The sequence below is a fragment of the Vespa mandarinia genome, chromosome 6, assembly GCF_050613455.1.
Source record: "Vespa mandarinia isolate Hongniang chromosome 6, ASM5061345v1, whole genome shotgun sequence".
Classification (NCBI taxonomy): domain Eukaryota; kingdom Metazoa; phylum Arthropoda; class Insecta; order Hymenoptera; family Vespidae; genus Vespa; species Vespa mandarinia.
This window is the reverse complement of record NC_140815.1, coordinates 9,473,206-9,495,336: the sequence shown is the minus strand read 5'-3', so window position 1 is coordinate 9,495,336 and position 22,131 is coordinate 9,473,206. Positions and strand designations below refer to the sequence as shown.

The 22,131-nt window shown below is 34.3% G+C and overlaps 8 protein-coding genes across 22 annotated transcripts; 3 read left to right on the top strand and 5 right to left on the bottom strand.

The window, feature by feature from the left end:
• The first annotated feature begins 311 nt into the window (after positions 1–311).
• On the top strand, positions 312–2,326 carry LOC118449014 (protein Abitram). Its single transcript, XM_035883075.2, has one exon. The coding sequence runs from the start codon at positions 488–490 to the stop codon at positions 1,238–1,240; it is 753 nt and encodes a 250-aa protein (XP_035738968.1). The 5' UTR covers positions 312–487; the 3' UTR covers positions 1,241–2,326.
• Coq2 (ubiquinone biosynthesis protein COQ2, mitochondrial) lies at positions 1,493–4,163 on the bottom strand. 4 transcript variants are annotated; one of them, XM_035883056.2, is made up of 7 exons: positions 4,010–4,163; positions 2,863–2,959; positions 2,627–2,793; positions 2,401–2,548; positions 2,131–2,324; positions 1,866–2,054; positions 1,493–1,774 (listed from the first exon to the last, which is right to left on the bottom strand). In XM_035883056.2, the coding sequence occupies exons 2-7, from the start codon at positions 2,891–2,893 to the stop codon at positions 1,628–1,630; spliced, it is 876 nt and encodes a 291-aa protein (XP_035738949.1). In that variant the 5' UTR covers positions 2,894–2,959; positions 4,010–4,163; the 3' UTR covers positions 1,493–1,627. The 4 variants fall into 4 exon arrangements, with proteins under 4 accessions (XP_035738949.1, XP_035738939.1, XP_035738947.1 ...); XM_035883046.2 differs by lacking the exon at positions 4,010–4,163 and adding an exon at positions 3,395–3,902 and having other exon boundaries at positions 2,863–3,217; XM_035883054.2 differs by lacking the exon at positions 4,010–4,163 and adding an exon at positions 3,395–3,887.
• A 286-nt stretch (positions 4,164–4,449) lies between these two features.
• Rpn7 (regulatory particle non-ATPase 7) lies at positions 4,450–6,400 on the bottom strand. Its single transcript, XM_035883060.2, has 5 exons — positions 6,097–6,400; positions 5,525–5,876; positions 5,129–5,457; positions 4,862–5,030; positions 4,450–4,692 (listed from the first exon to the last, which is right to left on the bottom strand). The coding sequence occupies exons 1-5, from the start codon at positions 6,239–6,241 to the stop codon at positions 4,518–4,520; spliced, it is 1,170 nt and encodes a 389-aa protein (XP_035738953.1). The 5' UTR covers positions 6,242–6,400; the 3' UTR covers positions 4,450–4,517.
• A 203-nt stretch (positions 6,401–6,603) lies between these two features.
• On the top strand, positions 6,604–7,874 carry LOC146872973 (uncharacterized). Its single transcript, XM_085658012.1, has one exon. The coding sequence runs from the start codon at positions 7,070–7,072 to the stop codon at positions 7,727–7,729; it is 660 nt and encodes a 219-aa protein (XP_085514138.1). The 5' UTR covers positions 6,604–7,069; the 3' UTR covers positions 7,730–7,874.
• A 330-nt stretch (positions 7,875–8,204) lies between these two features.
• Positions 8,205–9,639, bottom strand: Vps37B (vacuolar protein sorting 37B). Its single transcript, XM_035883076.2, has 5 exons — positions 9,370–9,639; positions 9,038–9,224; positions 8,773–8,944; positions 8,547–8,629; positions 8,205–8,462 (listed from the first exon to the last, which is right to left on the bottom strand). The coding sequence occupies exons 2-5, from the start codon at positions 9,167–9,169 to the stop codon at positions 8,205–8,207; spliced, it is 645 nt and encodes a 214-aa protein (XP_035738969.1). The 5' UTR covers positions 9,170–9,224; positions 9,370–9,639.
• Positions 9,640–9,790: 151 nt separating this feature from the next.
• LOC118448989 (ribosomal protein S6 kinase-like 1) lies at positions 9,791–13,514 on the top strand. Of its 4 annotated transcripts, none has more exons than XM_085658008.1 (6): positions 9,791–9,905; positions 10,027–10,424; positions 10,503–12,758; positions 12,856–12,951; positions 13,058–13,244; positions 13,374–13,514. In XM_085658008.1, the coding sequence occupies exons 2-5, from the start codon at positions 10,329–10,331 to the stop codon at positions 13,160–13,162; spliced, it is 2,553 nt and encodes an 850-aa protein (XP_085514134.1). In that variant the 5' UTR covers positions 9,791–9,905; positions 10,027–10,328; the 3' UTR covers positions 13,163–13,244; positions 13,374–13,514. The 4 variants fall into 4 exon arrangements, with proteins under 4 accessions (XP_085514134.1, XP_085514136.1, XP_035738898.2 ...); XM_085658010.1 differs by having other exon boundaries at positions 9,808–10,424; positions 10,503–11,651; positions 11,760–12,758; XM_035883005.2 differs by having other exon boundaries at positions 9,808–10,395.
• On the bottom strand, positions 13,349–18,231 carry SMC2 (structural maintenance of chromosomes 2). 7 transcript variants are annotated; one of them, XM_085658004.1, is made up of 9 exons: positions 18,087–18,231; positions 17,643–17,782; positions 17,031–17,453; positions 16,677–16,955; positions 15,729–16,502; positions 15,013–15,600; positions 14,314–14,935; positions 13,966–14,219; positions 13,349–13,889 (listed from the first exon to the last, which is right to left on the bottom strand). In XM_085658004.1, the coding sequence occupies exons 1-9, from the start codon at positions 18,130–18,132 to the stop codon at positions 13,464–13,466; spliced, it is 3,552 nt and encodes a 1,183-aa protein (XP_085514130.1). In that variant the 5' UTR covers positions 18,133–18,231; the 3' UTR covers positions 13,349–13,463. The 7 variants fall into 7 exon arrangements, 6 of the variants coding, with proteins under 6 accessions (XP_085514130.1, XP_085514129.1, XP_085514131.1 ...); XM_085658003.1 differs by lacking the exon at positions 18,087–18,231 and adding an exon at positions 17,946–18,058; XM_085658005.1 differs by having other exon boundaries at positions 13,350–13,889; positions 17,643–17,798; positions 18,087–18,116.
• LOC118448996 (pancreatic triacylglycerol lipase) lies at positions 18,226–21,369 on the bottom strand. 3 transcript variants are annotated; one of them, XM_035883021.2, is made up of 9 exons: positions 21,021–21,369; positions 20,449–20,895; positions 20,287–20,367; positions 19,918–20,183; positions 19,316–19,790; positions 18,932–19,183; positions 18,720–18,834; positions 18,438–18,644; positions 18,226–18,366 (listed from the first exon to the last, which is right to left on the bottom strand). In XM_035883021.2, the coding sequence occupies exons 2-9, from the start codon at positions 20,579–20,581 to the stop codon at positions 18,282–18,284; spliced, it is 1,614 nt and encodes a 537-aa protein (XP_035738914.1). In that variant the 5' UTR covers positions 20,582–20,895; positions 21,021–21,369; the 3' UTR covers positions 18,226–18,281. The 3 variants fall into 3 exon arrangements, with proteins under 3 accessions (XP_035738914.1, XP_085514137.1, XP_035738916.1); XM_085658011.1 differs by having other exon boundaries at positions 20,449–21,369; XM_035883023.2 differs by lacking the exon at positions 21,021–21,369 and having other exon boundaries at positions 20,287–20,398; positions 20,449–20,574.
• Between the last annotated feature and the right edge of the window lie 762 nt (positions 21,370–22,131).

Sequence of the window (22,131 nt, the reverse complement as noted above, 5' to 3'; positions counted from 1 at the left end):
AATCAATAATTATGCCTTTATTGTAAACGCAGCCAAATACCTTTTCGAATAACATTTCCTAGCGCTTTCCAATGTTACGATTGGTTAACAAAAGAGAAGAAATTTCTATTTTTTATAACAATTATTTACAAGTGCAACGTAATACAAATATTGCATGTAATTTGAATTTTGGAAAACTTTTGATATCTATTATGGAAAAAAGAAAAAAGAAAAAACATGAGAAAGGAAAAAGGCGTATAGAAACATTTAGAATTAGAATTATTAGTAGTATTTTCTTCTCATTGAATTTTTTCCCTAGCATAGGTCTGTCTGCCTGCGCTCTGCAATGCGCTCAAACAGTCATGTATTGTTACGAATGAAATATGTAGATATCATACTCGGGAATAGATGTAGACACAGGCGCGCGCACACACATATTGAATCAAGAGTAGAGGATCAATCAAAGAGAATTCTGCAGAAAGGCAAAAGTTAACAATTGTCAGGTATAATGGAACCATCGGCAAAAAAATTAAAAATTACTGACGATCCCGAAAGTGAAATTGACGTTATTAAAAGTGACGATAAATATAAAATAAAAATGGATGTAAGCTTTGAACTGGACGATCACGGGGGAGTAATTAACTTGGACGATAAATCGAACGAAAAAAAAGAAGATCCGATTTTCTTAACAGATGACGATTCATTTGTATTTCCACCTGACAACGATATATCCGATATGTTGGAAGGCATCGACTATAGTGGTTCGTTACCAACTATTACCGAACGTTACTTTTCTACGTATTATAAAGTTGACGTTCAAAGGCCCGGAGACGATATGTGTATCAGAGTACACAGTAATCGTATTTGTTTGATTTCGTTAGCACCGAGTCATAATATTTTTCAAAATGATAACAAAATATTAAAAGTTGATTACAAAGTAAGCGACAAGTTAGATAGGATGTTAAATAAGGTCTCTGGAAAAAGTAAACATGGTGCTCAACCTTTACAAATTAATTCTAACATTTGTGCAATATCTTGTTCGGACGGACAAATATACACAATAAAGTGCTGTATTATTGGGAAATTAATAGAAGTTAATGAAATATTATTGCATTATCCTGAACTTTTAAAGGAACCACCGCACAAAGGAGGATACTTGGCCCTTGTGCTGCCTAACTTAAAGCTATTGGATAAAATAAAAGATACATTATTAACATCGGAGGAATATAAAACATTTATACTCTCGCGATCTAAAGTCTAAATTTTTTAATCGCTAATTGATTATGTTAAGACAATAATATAGTTTGCCTTTAACGAAAGTATAAGATTATTAATAAAAATACATATATAAGATTGTAATTATTTTTGATATAGGATCATCATAGCTTATGAAAACTTAATAGGAACGATATCTTTAAGCGCATATCCTTAAAAATAACACTTATAAATAATCTTATTAACGATCATGAAAGAAGAAAAAGGGGGCAGAAAACGAGAGAGAGAGAGAGACATACAATATGCAAGTATTGTGTATTTTCTTTCTCTGATAAAATAACTTATATCAGAAAACTATAAATTTGGTAACTCAAACTCATCAATGGCACTCTAAAAACCCGTATATTTATTTTATACAATCTTTCTCCCTATCTTATTTATTTTCTTCATCTTGTTTCTTTCGAGGATCTTTCAGTAGATTACTCAAAATAATACCTACAAAAATTATCATACCTATTCTCTGATTAGATACAAATTTATGAGCACAATCTTTAGGATTATTGATATCCAAAGTATTTATCTGAAACCGAATATATAATATTATGGTTGTATTTATAGCAATTTACACACACATATTCTGATATATATTAATCACAATGGTAAGTTTTTACCTGACTGACGAGATGTTTTCCAGTTAATCCTACTGCTACGTAATACGGCCAAGTTTGCGCAGTTACAATACCAGACGTTAGTAATCCTGCTATCATAGATATACCAAAGGCAGACAAATACAGTTGCGTTTTGTCTCCGAACTTCAATGCGGTCGATTTAATGTTTAATAGTAAATCATCTACCTTGTCCTAATATATTAATATTCTTAATAACGTAATAGTGTTCTTAAACATCATAGAAACGATGAAACGCATCTACGCTTACTTGGTGGGCATAAATGGTATCATATATGATAGTCCAACAAATTCCACTGATATAAAGTGGTAAGCATATAGACCAATCGCATGATCCTCGCACTGCTGACCATCCTAAGAGAGCTCCCCAATTGAAAGTCATACCCAATATAAATTGAGGCCAATATGTTACTCTTTTCATTAAAGGATAAATTATTACCAAGCCTGTAATGAATAATAAATATGATATATCTATGCGTTAAATCTTCTTTATTCTTTTATTTTATCGATAAGCAACAACCTAAAGAACTTGCACCAAGTAAAACGCTATACCAGTTCAATTGTAATAGGACAAGTAAACCTAAACTCAATTGTCCTCCAAGAAAAATGAACGACTGTAAATATGTAAGTTGTCCAGTAGCCAAAGGTCTATCGTTTGTTCTTGCTACCTAACAAAAATTTTATATATTTCATAGAATATTATAAAATTGCATGATGGTAATAAGTCGAATAATAAGTTTAGATACCATTTTGTCGATATCACTATCCCACATATCATTTATGGTACAACCAGCGCCTCGCATTATAAATGCACCTATTCCAAATAGCGTCAATAATTTAAGGTCTGGTAAACAAGTTGGAGATGCTGCCATGGCTATACTCCAGCCGCAAGGCCAAAATAACAACCATGATCCTGAAAATGCAGGATCATTTATTAATATATACAATAATTATAGTTGAGTCCAATTAACGTATATCTTACCTATAGGTTTATCTATTCTCATAAGCCTCATGTATGGTTGTATTTTTGGAGAAGAATTATTCAATATTCTAGCCGCTAATCTCGAATATCTTCTCTCCTGACAATTGGATAAATTAATATAACATAATGTAGGTAATCCTAATAAAGGTTTAACTTTATCGTCTACGTCAAATTGTATTTTATATTTGTACTTAATTTTGATAGAGGATAAAGTATTAAAATTCTTAAAGGAACATAAACTGCTTAAAGTTATCTTGATCTGTTTTTCATTAAAGTTATTAATATACGTTGATAATCCATAAAATGCGCCCAGTTTTTGACCACTTCTTATTAATAACATGGTTTTATATTTTATCTGAAATGTACGTTTAATGAAAAAAGAATTGGAATGGAGCACATTATATATTACACATATACATATACATACATAAATTAGCTAAAAGATTATTAAACAAATTGAAAAAACATAGATGATGTTACATAAGCACATAACAATCACCTCACGTTGATAGAATTAAATTCATTTACTCGCCTTTTTTAATCTTCTCAAATTATAGATTCTATTATAATGTCAACGATTTATCTCAATATGTGATAACAATAATGACGTATATTGCATATCTATTTAAAGTGTATTTATTTGAAAAAGTTCACATGACTAATCACATTATTGATAGATATCATCGTCAAATACTGAATGTAATCATGTTCGGCCAAGTAAGACTGCTACTATATTATTGATTACCTAAAATAATCGTTGTTAAGTGTAAAAAAAACGATGAACATTGAAGAATTTATCGCAGAAAATTTTTCTGCAATAATTTTATTTCTCTATACAAAATTCCTGCGTATTGTAAAAATCTACGTATATACGAGACTTTGCACTCGTACCATTCTTGCTCTTGTCACGAGCCAATGAGTTAACACAACTTATGTATAATATATATGTGTATACATAAAGAAGTACAAAAAAGTAGAGGTAGAGATAGATATGTACACACACACATATATATATGTACATAATATATACATATATATATATATATATATATAGAGAGAGAGAGAGAGAGAGAGAGAGAAGATAATAGCGCTGCTCTCTGCAGCGAATAGGTTAAATAACTCAAATTTTTGCCAAAATAAATATTACTTGAACTTAATATGGCAGATTATTTGGCTCTGTTCCTTGAATATATTCCACATGTCTGATGGATTATGCGAACTCTCAGTTGCCTTTAGACGAATCGTCGAAGAACGATCCTTACCAACTAATCAACGATAAAAATAACTATAATGTTGCATTGAAATTCACAGGTGTCACAGCAGCTACGTCTAACGGATGCTTCGTATTGAATCATTTAATATATTTCGTAATGTTATTGCAAGAAGCAAATGATATTAAAAAAATAATGTTATTGGATAATAATTGAAGTAAAAAAGAAACTTGCATTATAGGCCTTTATAATAAACTTTAACAAGATTCGAAAGTGGTACGAGTGCGACAGGATAATACGACTTTTTATTATAAGATACAAATCCATTAATATTAGGAACATATTAAATGATATAAAAGAAAATGTTACACAATAATACATGAAAAATTTATAATACACATTTGAGAGAAATAAATCTGTTTTTAATTTCATTATAATGTCCATTCATATGTTGATAACCCGTGACAATTTTTGTACTCTGTTAAGGAGCAAGTCTCCTTGCTTTACCATCGCCTGGTATTGCCAATTTTTACTATCTGGACGATTAGTTTCTACTACTCCGCCAACGCGATCGACCTTACAATGTAATCTCCCAGCCGCAATAAATCTTGATAATTCCCTGGAAATCCAAAGAATAGGGATGTTAAAATATGTGCCAATTGTACGTATTAATTAATCATAAAGCAATTAAGGAAGGTGAGAGGGGAAATAAAAAAAGAAAAAAAAAAAAAAAAAAAAAAAATAAAAAAAGAAGAAAAGAATGAATCGCGAAAAAGGACATAGCTTACTGATCTATATATTCTACGGTAACACCAAATGCTTCTGCCATATAATGTAACGTTAAAGAACGGTACGACTCTAACAACTGTGTGTACGCAAGAATGCGCATTTCTCTGACGTAATATCTGTAATGTGGAAATATCAAATAATCTCTTCTTAGTAATCCTTCGACTTGGGCTGAAAGAAAAAAAAAGCAACAACAACAAAAGTAATAAAATGAAGATGTTAAATTAAATGAAGAAGAGAATATTTTAATGACTGCGTTATTTTTTTACCAAGATTCTTGAAGAACTCAGCATAGTGACAATTGTAGAGAGAAAAGAGATAATCCTTAACATCTGAATTGCTGTGCAATACTTCTAAAATCTCTGATCCTTTAATGATCTTATCGCGCAATTCGTTCCTTGGTAAACTTATCATGCTCAAATAAACGGTATATCTTACAAATGTATTGTAATCCATAAGTTCATAACTTGTAAATGTGCTTATTGTGTCCAAAAAGAAGTTTGCCGCTTCTTTAAAATCGCGCACTGCTATACAATAAGTTCCCTGATATACTTTCAAGCGATTTCTTCTATCCCAATCGCCACCCTCTTCGATTAAACTAAAAATTTATATATACGCATGTTTCGTATGCTTTTGCTAAATTCATATGCGCTTATAAAATATACCTTTTAGCTTTTTCTATATTCCTCGTTATATGATCGTGATCCAAATAAAACAAACCAATTCTAATATTATGAAATACAATGTCTAATCTATGGCCCAACGATACGGTTTTGTCGTAAGTTTTTCTAAACGCCGTTATCGCTCCTTCCTTATCTCCAATTCGGCAAAGATGTTCAGATTTTTTAAGATTAGCCTCTCGTACTTCCATTTCTCCTAAATTCTTCTCAGCATCCTCAATTGCACCATCCAGCTCTTTTAATTGTTCCGCATTACGGGCCCTCATGTTGGCCAAAAGCGCTTCGTCTACTATCCAACTCAAATCTTTGCAGACTTCTTCATAAAATGGTGCCATATCTGTTGAATATATGAAATTTTGTACTCTAGTTAGTGGGCAATCAGTTTTCCCTTTTCTTTTTGTACATTGATAACGTCCTACGTTATCCTTACAGTAAATCTTATCACGTTAATGTTATCGGTAATATAAATATTAAAAAAATTCAGAGAAAAGTTTGGAAAATATAATAATAAATATAATAAGGATATATAATGGGGAGGAAAAAAAATGCAAACTCACTTTCTGCTTTAATGGCATCAAGCAGTTTAGTTTTCAAGTACGGATCATCGTGATGCTCTGGAAGGCTTAATAAAAATTTAATTTGCGCCAATTCTAAATTGGGATTTTTTTCTAATCCTTCCTCTTCTAGATTTTCTAACGGCATTTTTACGGGGAACAATTAATAAACCAACATGGACAGAATTAATAGACGACTACGCGTATTTATAACGATACACCAGGAACGTATCGATGATACATAGAACGGATTGATCTCGAGAGCGAAGTTCTTAAAGATTTAAGGCGTAGATTTTACCCATGCTTCACTTGCTCCTAGGAGAAAATGCGACTGGCCAATCCCATGATCGTCGGCCCATATATATATGTGTATATATATATATATATATATATATATATATATTCCCTATATATAAGATCGATAAAAGACTAGATTTTAGCGCCAATCGAACGTAAGCCTTTTGCTTTCTTTTCGCGTTTATAAAGAGGATGCAACTCTTAGGAAGAGAAGTATATGGTATAAGGGATACATAAAAGAACGATCTTGGTTATTTCATTATCTTACGTATAATTTAACAAAATAGAATCGGTTCCTTCGCCTTACATGTTGCAAAGTTAAGTTATTATCGTACGAAGCGAAGGGCATATATATATATATATATATATATATGTATATATATATATATGTATATATATATATATATGTATATATATATATATATATATATATGTATATATATATGTCCATTCGATACTTTGCAAATTTTGATGCAATCGTTGATCCTGTGAAAGTAATGAAACGTGTAAAAAAATCTAAAGGCAATTTAAAAGATTTATAAAAAATATTAAGATGTGATGTGTGCGACGTGATGCGTATATAAGTATAATATACGCAGTAGATGCGCGCACAAGAAGAATCGCAAAGAGGAAGAAGTAGTAAATTTATTGGAATTATATAGCTTTCGTGACACCATCGATGTCTATAATTATGCGCGTTGCCGCAAGTTATCGTTGGATAGAAAAGATTCCTCCTCGTAACGACTTAATGATTATTCTAGCTTGTCGTTTGATACAGTCTAAATCGTGTGCATATGTGAAAATGAAAACACATTACGATACGTTAAAAGTATCACCGAATGCTACTCAAAACGAAATAAAATCATCTTATTATAAATTGAGCATGCTATATCATCCCGATAAGAATAAGTCTGAACATGCAAAACGAAAATTTCAAGATATTTCACAGGCATATAACGTATTGAACAACTACCAAACACGCATACGTTATGACAGATCGATTATGATAAAAGAAAACATCGAGGAAAATAGTCCTAAAGTGACTTATACGTATGCTTCTGTTTACAAAAGTAAAATAGATCCAATGGCAGACAAATATTTTAATTTCAAAGAATGGACTGTTCAGCATTACGGTGAAAGTTTATATAGAGGAAGAAAGAAAGAAAAATTTATGAAGGAAAACAAAATAAATATGACTGAAAACAATAATAATAATAATAAACATGTACTTTCATTTTGGGCAATATTATTTCTGATAGTTTACTTGGTTTCACTGATTCATTCGTTAAAATATTCTAACAATTACGATGTATCAAAACTGAAAAAGAAAGAAACGTAAATTTCAAATACATCGTTGTATAGTTTAATCGTTTAAGAGTAGAAATTTATTGATATTACATATAATGTAAATTACTGTAAATAATTACATTTGTGAAAAAAAAGTATTTCTTAGTATTTTACCCATCTCAATAGTGCTTGCTGTTCAGACGACATTTGTGTTTGTGTGTACATTTATTTAGGCGCGCTACTCTTCGAAATGAAATTATTTGTGAGAGGTAGACTGTAGATAGGATTAATACCTAAATACGAAAATATACATATTACAATTATATACAATTCAAGGGACAATAACTATTTTCGAAGCTTTATAAACTAAACTTTGCATCATTTTCAGAAAAATCCAAACTCCTATGAAATATTTCAATCATCTTTTGTATTTTCCAAATACAAAAACGCAACATAGGTATTCATATATCATGCCATTATTTACAAAAGAAAAGAAAAGAGAAGAGAAAGAAAATGTAGGGGGCTATTCAATATGGTCTATAAAGTGAAGGGCCTGATGGTATGGGCATTGGCATTGATACAGGCCCGGTTGGATATGGTATGGAAGGCGCAATTCCAGGAAAGTTAGAAGTAAAATAGGACGAAGGATGCGACGATTTTCGCATTATTTCTCTGATCTTATCGACTTTAACTTTACGTAAGTGCATTAATTTTCGTCTTGATAAAAATTGTTCTAAAAATTCATCCACCTCCATATCGCCAGCTAAAAATTTTTCAGCCACCTTCTGAAATATAAGCCACGCGAATGAATAGTTTCTTCTTTAATTTGTAAAAAAGATAAAAAAAGGAGCCATTTTGTTTTCTCTTACCTCCGATTCCTCCTCAATTTCTGCAGCAGCCGCTTGCAAAAGGTCTAATGCCGTGTCGACTGTCATAGTTCCCGATCTATCCTCTATATAATAATACAAAAAAGCAAGTATATTTTCTCTCATGTCTCTTTGGTAGACAAAAGAACGATTTAAATATTCCTTTGGTATTTTATATTTTAATATAAAAATCAATTAACATTGTTTAAAAATCTTTCGTAAGACATACTCATCTCATTGAGCTTCTCCTTGACGCTGAAACATAATCGATGTCCCTTGTCGCTGAGTTCTTTTAAAATTTCTTTACCTTCTTCCAATTCTGGCTGTTTTGAAAGATTAAATTCTGCCAACGATCTGTTGCTAGCCATAAGTACTTCTTTTTCGGTTTCAAGTTCTTTGAACTAATTGCGATGAAATATTTTTTAAGTCGATTGGTAACTACTAACATTGAAACGTCGTAACGCGTATGATAAACATTTGAAACATTTTTATACCTGCTTAATGTCCTTTACGATGTCTTCGAACTTGCTATCGTCGTTCAATATATCCTTTAATTCTTCATTACTTAAAAGTGTCAGCAAGCCCAATGCCGCGGGTATATCCGGTTCCTGACTCGATTTATACATATTGCGATATTTGTCCTTTTCCAATGATCAATTTATAGAGACGAATGGTCACCATCTAGATATAAAAAAAAGTTTCTTACCGTAAATAAAAGCCCTTTTATTTTATCTGCCCACATATGCGCAAGTACAAAGATCCCTCCTCTCCTCTCGATCAAAACGATCTGCTGATTATTATATGATTATGTCGAAGTAATACTTACCTATCGAATGATTCGAAATGAAGCAGTGTATATTCGTTGACTTCTCCGTAGGTACAACTACACAATTTTCAGGCTGCTTCGTTTATTGTGTGTGTATATATACATATATATATATATATATATATATATATATATGTGTGTGTATATATATACGTGTGTGTGTTGTGTATATTCTTGCGTTGTAAGAAAGAAATTTGGTCGGTATAATAGTCGACAAATTAATAATCACCAAGAGTGTTAATCAATCTTGCTTCTCCTTTATCATACAGCTATGATGCACTCTCTCTTTGCGCAATCGTTAGGCAATTGTCAGTGTTTCTATGTGTCGATAACTTTTGTCGACTTTTGACGACTAATGGCGACGCGACTGAAATATCGTGTCGTCAGTCGATAAAAGAAAAATCGATTTGCATCATAGTCGATATGCATTTACGTCGACGAACTGAACAACGGAAGAAGAACTGCTGTACGGCGGGGAAGGAATAAAAATAAATCGGTGGCTTGAAAAGTGTTGAAAAATCATAATTTTTCGAGATGTACCGTTAATAATTATTTCATACATTGAGTTTAAATTGATATTTAAAGAGATAGACGTAAATTATAGATTTTATCGTTTTCTTTTTGCCGAGAAATTACTATGAAATATTATTTAAATAGGTCCTTTTTTATCGTCGTCCACCGCTGAAATGGCATGAAATTTGAAAATATCGCTTCTACGTAAGAACATTACGCAGAAAGAACTTTTCGTTATCGTTTGCGAGCCCATCATGACAACATTGAAATGTCGTTCTCTGTCTCAGCTACGATATAACCTCAAAGTGATACTCGACAACAATCTAAAATGAAGGAAAGTGTCTACTACGTAGAAGAGTTTTAATAACGTTGAAAAATGTGATTATAAGGACCACCGGTTAATTGTATTAAACATTTCTTAACGTACGAAAAATGTACCATAAAAGATGCCATCGACGAAAGACAAGTGGGTCAGACGTTTCGTTATACCCGAAACTACGCGACACAGAAAAGGTTTTACCATTTACAAAGTCACATCCGTGGTATGACATTGATTCGTCCATAATGATAATATTTAATAATAATTAAAAGTTTCGAATCTTTTATCTGTTCACTTTCAGATATATTTAAAGGCATCCAGAGAGGAAGTATCGAAGGTATCCGTTTGGAAGCGTTACAATGACTTTAAAAAACTCCATTCGGCGTTATATGCCCTGCATGCGCACTTTCAAATCAAAGATCCCTTTCCACCATTCACAAAATCCAAATTTTTCGGTAGATTCGAGGTCGAGGTCGTTCAAGAGAGAAAGAACAGCGCGTTGAAGTTCTTAGATTTCATTGGGAAACATCGGTGCTTATATACTAGTGACATTTTCATTAAATTTTTTGAAAACAGTAGTCTTAACGACAGCGATACGATAAACGGTCGTTCGCAGTCCGTCGGTTCTGATACTTCGGAGGACGATCATAATATTGCCGGGCTAAACGACGCCGTCTTAACGAACAACATTGAAATAATAGAAAGCGCCCGTCTTTCGTTGGGTAATATCATTGATCTTACCGAAGAAGAATCAAGATCTTTCGACGACGTAGAAGAAAGCCCATTTGAAATAGCGGGCCCGTTGAAGGAGGAGGAGGAGGAGGAGGAGGAATGTCGTTGCGTTACCGCCAAGGGGGGCAGCAATAACGGTTTCGTTATAAGCAGCGCGTCGTCAGATGGCTTGAAACTGGATGATCGGTATAATAAGCATGAGAATAATAAAAGGTACGAGTTGAAAAAGACTAAAATGTTAAAAATAAAAAATCCCAAGGCCATACAAGATTGTACGGATCTTGCACATACGTGCAAGGACATTACTCATTATATAGTAGTCGCTGCCGCGTATATAAGCGCGGCGTTCAAGCACGAAGCCATTGCGGAATATGAAGAGGCATTTGCCCAATACAAAATGGGAATATCAACGTTGTTGTTAGGCGTTGAAACCGATCCGGACGATGCGAGGAAAATAATAATTAAAGAGAAGGTATCGAAATATTTGGATAGGGCGGAGAAATTGTACAATAGATATTTAAATTGGAATATTTCGCTTCTTAATAAGCCGACGACGGATCTTAAAAATTACAAAGTATTGAATATAATAGATTCCTTAATGCTCGTTAAAGATTTACATACGAATAACGTTAGAATAGTGAAGAGTATCGAAAAGCCCTTATCCAATAAGGAAAATCCAATGAGCGATTATATATTGCGCGGGGAAATACCATTTATGGTACGTTTGCACGGTTATATCGAAACGGAAGCAACGGTATTTCTTATATTGGAATACGTTAAACGCGGTAGATTGTGGGATTTTATAATTAAAAATTACAAATCGCAGGACGACAAGTTAAAAAGCGATGATGATTATCATTCGGAAAGAATTCGGCTTGGCATTACGGATGAATGCCAAAATACTTTCGAAGGAATATATAATGACGAGAATGAAAGGAAATTAATAACGGAACGTTTTCGTTGTCCATACGACGACGTTGAAGAATCGACCAGGATGAATCTCGTTACGTCGAAGGAAGACAATGCGCATTGCCAGATATATTATAACGTAGACGAAATCTGTGGCAGTGACGTGCCTACGACGCAATTGTTAGAAAAAGCCCAAAAATTGTTACAATCCGTTAATGCCACATTAAGGAGAAGTAATTTCGTCGTTAATCGATCAAACGAATCAAAAGAAGAATTCATTTGTTCGGGGAGAAACGTTAGCCGTGCATTAAAAATGTCCAACGTTTCTCAATTTAAAGAATCATCATCGAGCGTGGATAATAATTTGAAGAGATCTTTAACCGACAGTTTGGATTATAGTTTTGCCAACGCGCAGGATAATAATACGTCGAGTAGTAATAGTTCGGATGCATCGACGAGTAACTCGATAATAACAGATGATATCAAACAGGAGGAATGTTATTCAACGTATGAGAATAATATCGGATCATTGCGAATAAATGATGGTATCGATGGTACCATAAACGATGGTACGAAAGGTTTCAGTAAAAATAATTCTCTGGACGAAGGAGCACTTTGGGAAATTCCTGAAGAAGTCGTTTGTCGTTGGGCAGCAGAAATTCTTTTAGCGCTCGAAGCATTGCACCAACAAGGAGTTATAATATTCGATTTGAAGCCGGAAAAGATATTATTGGACGAGCATGGTCGTGCAACGTTAACATATATTGTACCATACCGTAACGGCGAATTAACAAAAATAAGAGAACAAGAATATTCTTCTCCGGAGTTGTATATGTTTTCACCTACGACTTGTACTTCACCAGCTACAGACATTTGGAATTATGGAATCATTTTGTACGAGTTACTTACAGGCATTGTAAGTCTAACTTTCCAATTGATTGACAGGTCTCCCCTCGGAGAGTTTATTCACCAAAATTATTCACCCTTCTTTTCTCTACCTTTTTTTTCCTCAGAAGTTTAGATCTTTACACGGCGAACCATTTCGTTCTCATTCCGTCGTAAGCGTACCTAATAAATTGTCGGATAATGCCAGATCTTTACTCTTAAACGTAAGCTTAAGATTAAACAATACTTGAGTATGTTTCATCAACCATGCGCCATTTAAATTATTATTATTATTATTATTATTATTATTATTATTATCATCATTCGCAGATTCTTAAGTATGACCCGGAAGAACGATTAACGATATCGGACATCAAGAAGCATTACTTTTTTGAAAAGATCGATTGGTCGAGCATGGTATATTCTACGATATAATAAAATAAAAGATCGCGATCTTTTGAAATCATATCGCGATCTGATTTAATGAATTTATTAAAGTCTAACGTCCGCTTTAAAGGTAGGTATTAATAATCTCTCGGTCGAATCAATTTCGTCGTTTTATTATCAAGTATTAATTTAACTTTAAGTTAAACTTAAATAATAAAATAGAAAATTTCATAGGGTAAAACAAATGAATTTATTTCAGACGGAGGGGATACAACAGTAGTGGTAGAAAGAGAATTACTAAAAAGCAAGAAAATGTAAAAATATGCGCGCGCGCTCTTTAATATTATTATTACTTTGATCTAGATTTCTCTGTTCTAGTAACCGTTGACATCCCATCAATGAATCTGGTTGTAAATAATACATTAGCATTATTGAACATACCATCTTTTAATGACACAACAATAAACTGTGAATGTTTAAAGTGTCTCTTCAACATTGTACCTATATTTTCTGTATGAGAAAGATCCAAAGCTGCGTCTACTTCGTCTAATATGTAAAGCGGAGCTGGCTTAAATAAAAGCATAGCTAGTATTAAAGATAAAGCTACTAAGGATCTTTGACCGCCAGACAATTCTCCCAATGATTCTTTCCAAATTCCAGAAAATCCAATTTTGATTTCCAATCCTTCCGTAACCGTTTGATTTTCCGGAGGTATCAGTTTAGCGTCAGCTCCTGGCAACAGACTATTGAATATCGAACCAAAGTCTCTATTAACCTGAAACGACGGAACGTCGATAGAGACAATTTTTACTCGCACGATTAAAATATGAAGAAGTAACAAAGCATTATACCTGTTCCCAAGCTTTTAACAGTGTCTCCTTCTTCTTTTCATCCAAATATTTGATCGTTTCGAGTATCTTCTTTTTATCACTTTCAACGATCTTTTTCTTTTTCACCATGTCATTATACTGTTCCTCTTCTTTGTCCAAGAGATTAATCGCTCGTGTATTGACGTTACGGCTAAGCTTATCGCACTGTATCTGCAATTGCTGCAATTTCTGATCCATTTCCTCTGGCTTGTTAACCTCAAAATCGTACATACCACCTGCGATATACGATATAATATAATATATAATATGGAAATATTGATATAACGACACTTTATATTAACCAATTAATAACACCCGCCTTTCCAATACCTGCTTTCCCAAAGTATTGTTTATCCTCTTCTATCCAATGATACTTTTTCGTTAGTTCGACGACTTTTTCTTTGCAATCTTTCGAATAATTGTCAAATGTATTAATCTCGTGATTTAACTTTTTTATTTCCAATTCTGTTTCTCTGTTTTGCTTCACGATATCTTCTTTCTTTGCATTTAACTTTTGCACATCCTCATTCTGTTGATTTATAATACGCTTTTGTTCTTTAACGTTGTTTCTTAAAGTCTCCAACGTGACATTAATTTCCTCGAGTTCTTTTTCGAAATCACGTGCGATTTCATTGAGCTCAATTAACTTTTCCTCGGCCTTAATCAATTGTCCCTTACCAGTCTCTATAGTTCCCTTTAACTCTTTTATCTCCAATTCCAGCGTTTCCGATTCTTGTTCCCGTTTTTGCCACTCGGCACGACTCTTTTCAGCTTTCCTCTTTAGGGTCGTTAATAGACTTTCCGATTCTTTTAATTGCTTTTCGCGAATATTTATAGCGTCCTTCAATTGACATTCCAATTCCTTGGTCCTTCTTTCGTTATCTCTTTCCAAAATTTTCGCCTCATTCATACGCTTCATCAAGCCATCAATATTTCCCTTCAATGATTCTACCTGAGGAAAGAAAATTTTCATCCGAAATATTTCTTAGGACATGGGAAGAAATTCCTATAATACCTATAATACGTTACCTCCTCTTTAATCTTATGATGCGTCGTTTGCTGTAATCTTTGTCGCACCATATCGACCTCATACTTGTGCAAATCAAATCGTTCTTTCAACGACGCGTACTGTCCCTCTGTCTTCTGAGCAACTGTCAGAACTCTTTCAATCTCCGTCAAATGTTGTTGTTTCTCTTTCAATGAATTTTTCGTTTCTTTTAATTCTTCTATTTTAAGGAGAACCGAACCTGTTTTAGAGGGTGCACCACCGGACAATGTACCGGCAGGATCAAAAATATCACCTTCTATGGTGACACATTTTTTCATGATTTTCTCATGAAAAGCTATTCTTTTTGCCGTTTCCATATCTTTACATATAAAGGTCTGTCCGAATATCCATGTCATCGCAGGTCTGATCTCTTCTGGAAAATCAATAAGCGACAAGGCCGACTGAACGTTATCCGCGCCAACCAATCTTTCGGCAAATTCGATTATATGCCGCTCCATTGGTCTTCCGTTTATTTTGTTAAGAGGAATAATCGTGACGCGTTGTTGTAGCTGACCGTGCTGCAGTAATCTTTTACTTGTATTTTCCGTATCGACTATTACGTTGTAAAGCTATAATTTAATTAAATATGCATATATATATTTTATTTTTTTTTTTTTTTTGTTATATAAAATCTCAAGCAGAAGACATCTTTTGGAGAAATTTTGATTTCTTTTGCTGGCATATTATTATTACGTACCTTCCCGCTCGCAGCCACGTCCAAGGCGTACGCAGTATCCTTATTCTTAATCGTTAACAGCGTACACGCCAATCCCTTAACGGAATTCTCTTTAAAATTGCCATCCGGGATTTTATAATGAAACCTAAGCTGAGGATATTGCAATTCAAATTGATCCACTTTCTCTTGCAAAGATCTTATTTCGCATTTTAACGAATGCTTTTGAGCTTCTAGCTCTTCCAGGTGGCCCTTTTTGTAATTAATCTTTTTCAATTCATTTTCCAAATTCTTCAACTCCTTTTCCTTCCTCTCGAGATCTTTATTATCCCTCATATATTCATCTTCCGTATTGTACATGTCTTTTAATTTTCCATTCAATTGACTTTTAGCATGATCCAATGACATCTGCGACTGTTTCAGTTCCGTTTGCGCTTGGGTAACACCTTGTTTGGCACATATCAATTGTTGCTCCAACGTCGCATTCTCACCGTCCTCAGTTTGTAATAATCCCGAACTGATCTTTTGATATCTCTCTTGGGCAACGATTAACGCCTCGGCGTCTTTCTCATCCTCCTCTTTTAATTGCTGAAACAAGCTACCAAACTTTTCTATTTCTTTCTCTTTAACGAGCAACATTTCCTCGTCCTCGATAATATTCATTTTTAATTGTTCCGCCGTCTTTCTCGCAGCTTTAATATCTTCTTTATTACCATTAGATCGGGCCGCTACCTTATATTGTACTTTTTCCGCATCCTTTAAATCGTGTTCCAACTTTTCCAACTTTATTCCGAATTCCTGGAGAAAAGAAAAAAAATCCATTATGAGCAAAGTGCAGATAGATAGTAAAAAAGGCAAAATGTATATTATAATATATAGGTAGAGACGTGTCCCGTGAAAGAGTAAAAATGAACATTACCAACGTTTCATAGAGTTTCAGTTTTAACTCAACGCCATTTATTTATTACTAACCGCGTCTCTAGTCCTAACAATTTCGGCCAATTTATCGTCTATTTCACGTATCTCTTCTTCCCCGATATTAATGTTTCTTAATTTTTCATTTATCGTATCTTTGGTTAACCGTATATCTTTCTCTGCCTTTTCATTGTGCTTCAAAGCGATGGTATACTTCCAAGCAATGTTTATCCTCTTGTAATGTTCCAATTCTCTTTGCATCCTTTGGAATTCCATATATTGAGATCTCTCCAACTTGAGTTTATTCAACTTTGGAGCTATTTCTTCTTGTAAAACCTGAAATAATACTGTCTCAAAGGTTTATAAAATAAGACATAGAGAGTAGATTTATAAGAGCTCTTTAGGACGTACATCATTTATTTCTTTCAGCCTATTGTCCTTCTTCTCTATGGTCTTTAACGCTGTCTGCTTTTTCGTCTCATACATGCGCGTTCCTGCTGCCTCCTCGATCATAGATAAAATTTCTCCTGGTTTCATATTTAAGACCTTAGTTATTCTACCTTGCATTATCAAAAAGTGTGGGTTATTTACGTTTAATTGTACCGAACAGAACAAATCTTGAACTCTTTTATTAGGTACGTTTGATCCATTAATCAAGTATTTATTTTTTCCACCGATTATTATTTGTCTTGTTATTACAAGTTCCTCGTGATGTTCATATCCCATTGGAGACGAATCGCGATCACGATTATCAAATACTATCGTAACGGTTGCTTTCTGTATTCCTGCCTGGCCAGACTTGTATACTAGCTCTTGCAAAGATGTAGCGCGTACCTGACAATTTGTAATATGCATATATAGATGCACAAGTGCATATGTAATTAAAAACTGACACACGCGCGCGTATACGTATGAATATACTTGACTATATATATATATATATATATATATATGACTACACACACATACACACACATGTAGATATATACACATACTTGATAATATCGCAATTTTCATGCATACCTGTCCGAGATTTGTAATGCCCAATACAAAACATATAGCGTCCAGAATATTCGACTTTCCACTTCCATTAAATCCTGTGATAGCGTTGAATTCTTTGTCAAAACCGGTAATTTCAATTCTTTTGCCGTAAGATTTGAAACCTTCCAACACCATCGACTTTATAAACATCGTGAGATAAGATTATATGGTATATAATATAAGGAATTATCGTAATATGCGTGCGTGCATGCGTACGCTTAGAAAAATATATTGGATCTATATGCGAAATGAATAAGAAGGACGCACGAAAATTAAAGACAATACCACAAATGGCGCCAAACTTGTATCGTACGCTTATAACGTATTGCATCATTGATCTTGTATTACATAGACTTTCGACTACTTTTTTCGTAAAGCACAAGTAAGGTTAGGATAACAATAAGGTTAGGATAAGGAGCAGCTTACTCGTTGGCGTAGCATGTGACGGAAGTCGAAGTAGGACGAACGCCATCTTGGCAAGAAGTCAATTTCCTTTGCGGAAAATTTAAATTTTTATACAATTGACTTATGCATTATTATCGTTATACAATAGTGTATGATTTAAATTGCCTATTATAACAGATTTTTATATATTTGTATATATCGAAAGAGTATAATTTTTTAGAGTGAATCGCACGGTACGCTTTGAAGTTCCACGTGTGTCTCTTCTGCACCAATCGAAGTATTAAAATTACAACATTCCCACCTGCAATTATTATGATAATTAATGGTGAAGAATTAAGTGAAAACGATTTTTTGCGACAGCTCAATTTTTACCTATCTCCCTTTCTGTTCTCAAGGAACAGCTTACTCAATAGTATAGTACCCGAATCATCGGGCCTTCTTCTCTCATTTTCGTCCTTTTCGATAATTTTATGATATTGAATCGTGCCCTTTATGATCGGTACTTTATGTAAAGCGAATGAAAAATCATTCGCCGCGATATTATAAAACATCGTTGGTTGATTGTATAGTTTGGGTAATCTGAAAGGAAAAATGTCGTTATTTCAATGATAAATGGCTAAATTATTAATGAAGATAGTATAATATTGATCGTACATGCAATTGATCTTGTACGTAGTCGTTGAATTATTTTGATATGTTTTAAAGAGCAATACTCCCATAGTTCTTGGCAGACCTTTAGCCGTCGCTATGGTAACTCTGAAGGGTTCTCCTGAAAGTTTTGTTTTGTTTTTCTTCTTTTCAAACTAAGTTTCAGTAAATAGAGCATAGAAAATTTCTTCGCAAATAAATAATGGATGTAGTTATACCGCAAAAGGGTGGTTCGCTTCTGGTAGGTAAAAAATAACTTCCTAATGGTCCACGATTTGCTCTGTATCCCATTTCTTGAGACCAACCGGTAGATTCCATAGGGAAACAAGTTCCTTTTGCATATGAAACGAATCCCTGAGGACATGGCCATGCTACGAATTTGCATTTTTGGGATTGCGTCAGTATACTTTCTACGTAGAGTTGCCAGGCCCTCAAATGACTGCACGCAATCTGTCTATCTAAAAGTTCTTCTGTAATAAATAGAATATATATAACTGTTTATCGTATAAAAAAAAAAATATATATATATATATATATATATATGCAATGACACAAATCGAGTAATTATTTCGTCGAGGGGATTGCGTCAGGGTTGCGTTTACCTTTCAAATGGCTGACAACGACGGAATTTTTAACGTCGGAACATCCTGGCTGTTCTTTACCGCCGTTAGGAAACATGTCGATGTGTCCGATAGGTTTGAGGAGACCAAATCCATCGGTGAAATCTTCGGAACCGTCGGTATGAATAACGTCAACGAGATGAGCGTCGGTAGCATCGAGTTTTCTCGATTTTTCGCGAAATAAATGGCTTCGAAAAAATGGCGAGGCCGGATCGAGGCCAGTGATACGAGCAAGTAGGAGGCCCCATTTTTTTAACATTTCAGCAGTGCATCCTGCTACGTGAGCTCCCAAACTGAAGCCCGTTACGTGTACGTCCATAGGATCGGTTCCCAAATTAAAGGCATCCAAAAGAACAAGCGCAAGTTGTCGGCCAACTAATTCGGTATTAGCAACTGCAGCCGCGTAACTCGTGCCTGCCCCCCTTGTCCAATCCAATATCAATATATTCACATCCTCCTGTTTCGAGCGAATTGATCTTTATATTCTTTTTTCTTTTCCTTCCTTTCTTTTTCTACAGGAATAACGTTTCGACATAACGTTATTCATTATATATTACATAAGTCTCTAATAAGGGGAAATTTACCAGATCGAGTAGAGCATTAATCCCACGAATCAAACCGTAATCGCTACCGCTACCTTTGAAGCCGTGTATCAGGACTTTCAATTGCTTCGACACATTTAATCCAGATTGTAACAACGACTCGGATTGATCTGCGTATATAATAACTTTTGGATTTTCCCGATTGCTTCTGTTATACAATAAGAACTTTGTTTGGATAACGTTCGGATGCTCGGGTGGTCTTTTCAAAGACAAATGGACCGGTGGATCCGCGAAGCAGCCGACTAGATCTAACGATGATATATATATATATATATATATACATAAATATATACCGATACGATTAAAATCTACGCATAGTAAAAGAGTAATTGTTACTCTTTAAAGACGTACCGTAACAAATTGTTGGTTTCAATTCTTCGCGACTGTATCCGAGTCGTCGTAATTTAATACGATTAGACATGTTCAGTAGTCCTACGTTCGCATCCGATGCAACGTTTAGAGCCTAAATTGAAATGTACAAAAGTACCTATGTACGTAATAGTTTATACTCACCATGATTTCGTTTTCCCTCGATCGAAGATATTGACAACGTCATAAGGCAAACAATAGTCAGATCTCGAATTAAAAGTATCAATGACTTTAGATCGCCGATCCTTGCTTTTTTCGATTTTTCAATAAATCGCATTATATCAATTTTCTTCTTCGCTCTTTTCCTTTGGAGGTACTCACTTGAAGACACCTGTCCGTTTTACCTGCAGGAGCCCGATCCGTCTGCCGCGTCTTAAGAGCAACTATACAACTTGTTTTATACTCGAGGCAAAGAATTGCAACTTCCTTCATACCGTTCTTTTCTTAAACGGTTCGCTTATAATCCGTGAACGATCAGTTTGCGTAAAGTTAACGGTAGTAGGAAATATAAACGCTATATTGTTGTGCGATGATAGCTTTAACTCGATTGGAAATATATGGCGAAGAGTAACGTTATCTCGTCTTTTCTTTCTATAATAATTTGCCAAAGTAAAAAACTTGTACGCAAAATTTCAATCTACGCATAATGTGACTATGACTATTTTAATTTTGTTTAACTAGTCGTCGTGAAACTTTATTCCTTCTCTAATACTTACGAGTTACCATTTTATAACTGTCTTACGTAGATAATATGAAAACGAATCTAAAACGATGACAATTAGGTATACCGATTAACAACATGCAGAAATGACTACGGTCATTGGAAAACTTTCGCTTTATGCGCGGCCTCAATGAGTATGACCTCTTCCCCGTGATGTAACGCAGTGTGCACTGTAAATGTAAACAATAATGGAGCGTTCGACGAGTATGACTTTCTCTTTTCCACGTCGAGTCATGTTTCGCACGAATGAGTAGTAAATACACGCGCGAGCGCGCGCGCACACACACACACAGCGATGGTACGCGCTTTAAAAAAAAATTTGAACGATCGAATTAGCGAGTTATCTGGATCGAAAGGTTTGTTAAATTTCATTTGAAACTGGCCGAACAACTTTCGTCTCTCTCTCTCTCTCTCTCTCTCTCTCTCTCTCTCTCTCTCTCTCTCCCCCGTAAAAGATGCGTTAAGAAAAGTGCAATGCAAATGTTAGCGCGACGAAAGTATTTCTCCTCATTAAATATAACGGTTTAGTCGTACGGTAGATAAATCTGAAAGAAAAATGTCAGTAGCTTTGTATACGATATACGTCTTACTCGTTGTAACAAAGAAAGTCAGATAAGGATAAAAGGATCCATACTTACAACATATTTATTTGTAATATTTTAGTAATATACTCCTTAGTGTAGACATATATTTATATCGTATGGCAGCATATTATAATGACATTTTTTTTTTTCTTTTTCAATATAGGTAAGGTGACTGACAGAACAATTCATATTTTATTATTCGCGGTTCGGGAAACGACATTGTTAATTTCACTTTCTTTAGAAGCGTTCGTTTACATTCGTCATTTCGCGTTAATATACGGTTTGCGTTCATTCTCTTTCATTCTCGCGCACGCACGATTCACGCAGACTCACGCTCGCTCTCGCGCCAAAAGTTCATACGAATCAAAGATCGTAATCGTTTACAGTCGTTTCTCGATAACCGTGGATCGGCCAATGCTATGATCCTTCAAGAATTTCTTATTTTCTTAAATAAACCTCAATCTCGATTCGATATCCAGTGGATTCAGCTCGTTGCACGCTCATTTGCCGCAGGCGTTACAC